The following is a 7,640-nucleotide window of genomic DNA, read 5'->3' as shown; positions in this document are numbered from 1 at the left end:
ACTTCTCTGAACCCTGTCTTTTACTTTCTTGGCTTTCCTGGAATCATCCTCTCTGCCTACAAGAGCAGTCAAAACGTCTACATACCTGTTTTAGACCAGTGATCAAGGACATGAAACACATACAGAGATACTCTGAAGTCCAAAACATGAAAATCCAAAACCAACAAAAACAAAATCCCATGTGGATTTGGAGCCACCCCGATAAAGAAAACACATTGCACATTAGCTAATATATTTTATTGTCAGACTTTCTTTGAGCCAACAAACAATGACTTCACATGGCTGTACGTAAGGGATAAGGCATTTTTGTCTTTGTGGGTAGACTTAGTTGGCCTAAGTCTTTATAACTATTTCATACGAAAATAAAAGTCCAAGACCAGAATATTGTTCTTCCAGTCAAAAATGCTGATTTATTTACAGGTGCCTTTTCAGGTCACCATTATAAACTTGGGATAAAATATGTGTATTTTATTAAAGCCTCAGCATTTAACGTCAGGGTCCTTGAAAGATGCTCACATGTCCCACCTTTGGAGAGTCCAGCCTCTCTCCCCATATTCAACATGGTTATATTGTAATCTACCCGGAGCGATACAAGCTAACCTTCAAAGAAATATTTTTAATTTAAATCTTTTAAAAACTAAAGACTCCAAAATGACTTCATATAGTTCTAAAAACAGCCCTGGAGCCAGCTGTTTGAGAGTGGTTTATAAATACAGGTTATGTGAAGGCTGCATATCTGTTTATAACACAGCAGACGCGGAATGCAGACTTTGCTACATGTGAAAACAAAACTGAGTCCAAATGTGGCTTTCAAAATACAGCAAAGACAGGAAAATCCAGGTAATATTCCGGTTGGTTAATATCACCACCTTATAGAGCAACCACTGGAGACTATAACTCTGAACTATTAAAATATACAGACAGACTGTTTACACCATTGCACTTCCTTTTTCCCTTTGCTTTTAATACTCTTGAAACAATGATTAAAGTGATGAGTTTATGAACACATGCATGCACAGGCAAGCATATATACTGAAAAGATGAAACAAAGAAACAAAGTTAATACACGTCCACGAGGAAGGCTGCCAGCAGCACTCCGACTACAATCCACTGTCCCCTTGTGCTCTCTCCGTCCCCCCTCCCCACTCCCTCACCTTCCCTCAAAGTCGGGAAATCAGGCTGGGAGGTTAGTGCATAATTGATGGACAAATGCCCCCCGTCCAAGTGTTGTCAGACTCCCAACAAGGCTGGGGAAGCACTTCCCTTCAGTAGCACAGTTAAGGTCCATTAGTGTTGGTTGTTCCACAAGTTAAGGCACTTCTGGCTGCTTTGGTGGCAGCGTGGGGTTTTATTTTTTTCTCCTCTCTCTCTCTTTTTTAAGGCATGTGTCATCTAAGAGTAGTAAAGCTTTGGAAGTTGGGTTAGGTTGACAGCTTAATACATGATCACTGAAGTGGACAGGGCAAAAGGTCCCTCGGAGACTCCTCCCTCCTGGAGGCTTCCGGAGAGCCTGGGCAGCTCTGCTGGGGGCTCCGCGTGCAGGAGCCAGCTGAGGCCAGAGGGGGCGTGGTCAGATACTGAAGACACATCGGCTGGCTGCCGTCTTCACCTGGAGCTGCCCTGGCTGCTGACGGAGCGCGAGGTGCTGTAGCGCTTCTTCACGATCATGCTGATGTAGGCTTTCATGAGCTTGGCCACGTCCACCACCTGCCAGGGAAGCAGAATCGGCACAGGGTCACCAGGCTCTGCTGGCTCAGTGGGCCCAGCCTGACAACCACATGTCCTCCCAGCTAAAGCCTTCAGGTGGCTGGCCAGGCAAACCCACAGCTCAAGTGTTGAATGAAGCCAAAAGTTTACCTGCTTTTACCTATTCCTAATCAGAGACCAGGGGAATTGTGGCTTTTCCAAATACCATGTGCTCCACCTGGTGGTTCTTTCATGCAAAAATGACATTTTTTTGCTTAATGTGCAACTGTCAGACTTTGGTATCACTGGATCTGGGATTTCTCTCCCCACTTAAAATAAGGGTAAACGACAGAGCCCACAATCATAGCGGGTGGTATAGTTCTAGTCCACTGCTCACGACGTAACTGAGATTCAGAACTGCGGCTCTATGGGTGGCAGAGAGCGGTGCCGGCCAGTTCTACTCCATGTCAGCTACGATCTCTGGTTAGCTCCTCCACCCTCTTTGGCCCAGCACTGCTCGAGGCTGGCTTGGGTCATTGCTAAGAGATCCTAACCAGCTTCCACTTACGGTTCCCTCTTCCCTGCCAGTCCCACCCCATATCACTGCTTGTAAGCCCCCTGCCCTTACATCACGCACGAAGACCCCACAGCACTTCCCTGCTGGCTCCTGGAGTCACCGGAACTCAGCAGCCTGGCACCCAAGACCCTCAGTCGATGGCCCCCACCTCTCTCTGTCGCCAGCTGGCCCCATCTAGCTCCTGCACCACAGCCCTGGCCTGCCCGCTCCTTCCACGCCATCCTCTCCCATACTTCACGGCCAGACAGGCAGTGTGAACTCATTTCCATTCCCTCCCTCTGCTGGTAGGCAGCTCCCAACGTGGAGACCGCAATAGGCTTCTTGTGTTATCATTATTATCACTGTTACATTTGAAGCTTTGGAGCAGCTAGCACTCATTTTCAAGGCATGTTTTGTGAGCCAGAATTAGCTCTGCCCAGGAAGGCCTGTCGTATCCCTTGCTCGCTCCTGCTGCACAGCCGCCGCAGAGCCGAGTCTCATGGCCGAGTCTCACGGCTGCTACGCACTGCCATGGCCGTGCCCTGTTTTCTCAAGGCTACACTGCCCAACTATACATTTTTATCATTTCTCTTTTTCTTCCTTTCCTCCAGGGGCAAGACCTGAAGGAACCAGATTTCTCTGTGGCATAGACATTTGGGATTATCAGACCTCAGTCTGCGAGGAGCCCGAAGCTGGGTAGAAACCATCATACAGCCTTTTCCTGTACTTTTGCCGCGAAACAGTCAAAATCACTGGGTTGAAAGCATCAGGAGACGGCGCATGTTTTCTTATTTTTTCCAAGGCCACAGTTTGCCTCTTACCTCGCTGGTTTCAAAGAGCAGCTCCCTCTCATCCACTACGATCTTGTACGTGTTTGCCAGCGGGGCCCCAAAAGATAGGATGTGCTCATACTGGAAGACTTCCAACGGTCTCCCCTCCCCGCGCTTGTAGACAGAGACGGCGTCCGCGCTGACGCCCAGCCAGAGGTCCTGGGGAAAGCCGCCTTCCTTGCACTGGTGGGCAAGAGTCAGAGCTGGGGTTAGATCAGGAAGCAAGGAGAAGCAGAAAACACAAGACAGGCTTTTGGGGGAGCACCTGGCACAGAACACGGAACATATTCAATGCACACTTATGCCAGGGAATGGAAACATGAGAAATGGTATCTCAAGCTGTCTTCTAATCGGTTATTCCCAACACCTTGCTCTGACTCTCCACCTCTGGATGTCACCACGCTAGGGGTCACCTGAACTACATGGAGGCGGCCACAGCTGAGGAACCTGACCATAACCCCCAGCAACCAAGCACCCGAGCCCGGGCCATAATTCCAGCTCTAGTTCTGCCTCCAATCCTTTGAAGATTATCCATCAAACATGAAATCTGGGATCACAGAGGAGAATTCTGTAACTCTCTCTGTGCTGAGCAGTTTGGGCTCCTTGTGAACAACAGCACGTCTCTTGAGAAGCAGCAGCAGTTGACCTGCTGTGTGTGCAGTGGCCCATCTTACTGGTTTAATGACAGACTTTCCTGCATGGATCAGTGGGGGAAAATAGGAGCCCTGACATGGGGATAATAATATGTGGCTGATCTGAACCAGTATAAACAGGAGGAGAAACATTAGTGACACTGAGAAGAGGCACGTGGAAAAGCATTTGATTTATACATAAAAACCAACATAACTGAATCAACCAATCAACCAACCAACCAAAGATAGTGTCCAGTGAAAAGCCAGGAAGAGATCTTGGATTATAAAGTTAATACTTAAGATTTTTATAGAGCCTCATATTTAAAGGTTATCAGATAACATGCTGAATAACTGTGATAAGAAAAATGGAAGCTCATCTAGACCCAGGGCTAGTAAGTTTATGTTAAGGAACAAACAGTAAGTATTTTGGGCTTTGTAGGCTAGGCGATCGCTGCCAGAGCTACTCAGTCCTGCCACTTTAATGTAAAAGCAGTGCTGCGTGCCAATGAAACTTTATTTAAAAAAGAGGCAGGCATGGTTTGGCCCTCAGAGTGCAGTTGGCCAAGCCTGGATCTAAACCAATAGTAAGATTTTCTTTCAGTAAATGGTTTACTTTAACAAAAAAGAAAATGGTATGAATCCACACTGGGTTGATATTAATGGTAAATTTCAATTATGAAACAAAAATTCTTTCCTGCAAATAGTCATGAGCTAAAATATAAATGCAAAATCCAAGTATATCCAAAGTTTCTAAGTTTGTGTTCATAGTTCTAAAAACTAAATAAAAAAAAATTTTTAATGCAGAATTTAGCGGCACTTTCAATTGGATCTATAGCTTCCATATAAGAAAGTAGAAGCTATTTCAGAATAGGCGACATCTTAATTTTTTACTTATTCCTAATATTTAAAAATCATTTACTATAAAGAAAGAAGAAAAGCCTTTGGTGGGTGGATATATTAAGGGTAATATTTTTGGGACTCTTAACAAAAAAGAGGGTAAAAGACAACAGTGTTTTGTCCCATCCTCCCTCCGTATGAACCTGGCCATGGTGGCACTGATTATACTCTCGGACAGAACCCGGTCCCTGAAGCAGCAGCCAGTCGGTCTCACCTCCACATCGAAGAGCGTTGACCCATAACCAGGCCACTCCTTGATCAAGGCCATGTACTTGGCCATGGCCTGCTCCTGGCTTATTCCCTGAAACTTCTTCCACTTGTCGATGATGCTGGCCCGAGCAGAGGAGACTTCTTCCTTGATCCACATATCCAGCATCTGCTCTTCCTCGGCCTTCTGCCGTACCACGGGGCCTGTCCGGAAGCTGCGCCTCAGGGTCCCCTCCAGGAAGCTCGTCCGCCTCTTCTCCAGCCGCTCGCACGGGGTGAAGCTTTTAGTGGACTGGCTGATGCGGGCCTTGAGCCGCTGCAGGGAGTACACCTCTTCGAGGGGGGGGACAGCCGTGTGCAGCGAGTAGTCCCCCTGCAGGAACTGCAGCCGCAGGGCTGCGAGCACCTGGAGGTTCTCTTCAGGGGCCGGGTAGTGGCCATGGATGACAGCTTCGTGGGCCTGAAAGGAGGTGGGCAGCGGCTTTAGGGGCATACCCAGGATGTCTGCCTGGATCATTCCCTTCCTCCATCAGGATTTCTCTCAAATGTCACCTCATCTAAAAATGGTACCCTGACCCTACTTTGCTGTTTTAAATTTCTCCCTAGCACAGATACCATCTCACACGTAAATGGTATCCCTCACTGTCCCTCTCTGCACAAGTAGAACAGTTCCTTGCACAGGGGTTCAAATAAAATGTGCGTAAGTTTTACTCTACAAGCAAATGCAAGCAGCCACCCCCTCTAGCCCGTTCATGCTTGGAAATTGACTGCCGTGCATAATGCCTAAGGACTAGCAGTTAACTTACAGGAACAGTACTATATTAACGGCTTTCATCCCTGCTCTCTGATAAAGGAATCTGTTTCTGAAAGTTCCCTTTACCTGTTCAAACATGAACGCAAATTCCACACTGTCTTTTGGCACGTTGTCTGTGTCCAGGAAGCAGTAAAGTTTGAAGTAGAACTTCCAGGGGAGGTCACCCACTTCTGAGGTGACAGCCAGTCTACAGAGAGAAGTCGAGGTTCAGAAAGCAAAATAAGAGACGGGCTTTAGCTGACCCGGAGGAAGCAGACTCCATATGGTCTGCTCCCTGTAAGGATGTAGATTCTGTCCATGCCCAGATAACCACGTGGGTGGAGATGAGGGTGGAGGAAGCGAGAACACGGAACAAGCGTGAGGCTCATCAGAGGCCCTCGTGCATTTTACTTAACCAGATGTGAAGCCAGGTTTTCATCCAGGTCTCACTTGAGCACAACAAACAGGCAGTTTTCAATTAAACTGTATACTGTGCTAAAGAAGTATTTTCTGAGTGCCCCAGTCTAACTGGTACCAGCTAAATGAGCATTATGCTAAATCTGTAGAAAGAAAAGAAACAAAGGCTATTTCTTTATTCCCAACCCTCACATAAACTATAATAGTTATAGAAATGGACACAAATTTGTTGAGGTTTTGCCTGTACCGAGCAGGACTATCTTTTGTGCTACTAAGGGGATGGAAGACTCATGGATCACCACTAGAGTTCCAACAGAGAAAGAGTTTCTAAGTCGGCTTCCATCTACTAGCGCCATTTCAAAGCTAAGGACAAGCGAAAACCTACGAATCAGGGTATCTCAAGATAACGAGAAAACAGGGTCCTGAAAGAATCAGTAAAGGAACAAGGACAAACTCCATCATATCTGAGACAGTGGCTTTATCTAAGAATCAAAATAATCAGCCAGCGGAGATGAAAGTTAAGTGAGCTTCACCATAGGTACAATAAACTTCAATGATGCGCAATGAAGCTAAAAATGGAAATCCAAATTCTCAAACTCTTGTTCTGGATTGCTTTTATATAATTGGCTGGCACTTCAGGGAGAGGAAACTTACTTTTCAAACTTGGCCAGCACATCGGCTACAACTGTCCGGCTTTCAATGGCTTTGTCGACGTGCCCGCTGGACTCGAACAAGGCAAACATGTTCCTGCTGTCCTCCATGGCCAGGCCTCGGATCAGCTTCTCCACCACCTGGAAGACACCCCCGGGGCTCGTCAGCTCCAGGAGCTGTCGTTCTAGTCCATGGTTCTAGAACGTGCCTTCCTCCGGACTCAGAGGGAGCTGCCAGCAAAAATAAGGGTCCAAAGAGCCTCCTAAAGCTGTGGTGTGTGTGGTCACCCCAAATTTCAGAGGTGCTGTTCCTCTTCTCTTGAAACCAGTTTTATCTCTTTCTTGCCAAAAAGAACACAGGAAGGGTCAGATGTTGGGCCAACGCCTTGCAAACCCATACAAGGAGGAGAGAACATGAAAACTGAAGCCCTGAGTTTCAGCCGATAAATTTATGAACTCCAAAGAAACAATAGTGACTTCCACCAACGTTCCTTCTACACAAGAAGGTTTTGGGATCTTACTGCTCTGCTCCTGTTAGTCAGTTGGTTTTATAATACTAAGCTTAAATTTTAAATTTTTTTTTTTTTTTTTTTGTATTTTTCTGAAGCTAGAAATGGGGAGAGACAGTCAGACAGACTCCCGCATGCGCCCGACCGGGATCCACCCGGCACGCCCACCAGGGGTGACACTCTGCCACCAGGGGGCGATGCTCTGCCCCTCCGGGGCGTCGCTCTGCCATGACCAGAGCCACTCTAGCACCTGGGGCAGAGGCCGAGGAGCCATCCCCAGCGCCTGGGCCATCTTTGCTCCAATGGAGCCTTGGCTGCGGGAGGGGAAGAGAGAGACAGAGAGGAAGGGGGGGTGGGGTGGAGAAGCAAATGGGCGCTTCTCCTATGTGCCCTGGCCAGGAATCGAACCCGGGACTTCTAGACGCCAGGCCGACGCTCTACCGCTGAGCCAACTGGCCAGGGC

General features: G+C 47.5%; 1 protein-coding gene across 3 annotated transcripts in view; it reads right to left on the bottom strand.

Moving 5' to 3' along the window:
* Positions 1-215: 215 nt before the first annotated feature.
* The window catches only part of MYO10 (myosin X), a 224,426-nt gene continuing 217,001 nt past the window's right edge, over positions 216-7,640 (bottom strand). For all 3 annotated transcript variants that reach the window (XM_066374157.1, XM_066374163.1, XM_066374170.1), the window contains exons 36-40: positions 6,673-6,809; positions 5,689-5,809; positions 4,816-5,268; positions 3,064-3,255; positions 216-1,707 (exon numbers count right to left, since the gene is read on the bottom strand). In XM_066374157.1, the coding sequence (XP_066230254.1) occupies positions 1,606-1,707; positions 3,064-3,255; positions 4,816-5,268; positions 5,689-5,809; positions 6,673-6,809 (1,005 nt within the window). In that variant the 3' untranslated portion in view covers positions 216-1,605. The remainder of the gene's footprint in view (positions 1,708-3,063; positions 3,256-4,815; positions 5,269-5,688; positions 5,810-6,672; positions 6,810-7,640) is intronic.

This window comes from Saccopteryx leptura, chromosome 1 (assembly GCF_036850995.1).
Source record: "Saccopteryx leptura isolate mSacLep1 chromosome 1, mSacLep1_pri_phased_curated, whole genome shotgun sequence".
Lineage (NCBI taxonomy): Eukaryota > Metazoa > Chordata > Mammalia > Chiroptera > Emballonuridae > Saccopteryx > Saccopteryx leptura.
This window is presented reverse-complemented; position numbering and strand designations above follow the sequence as displayed.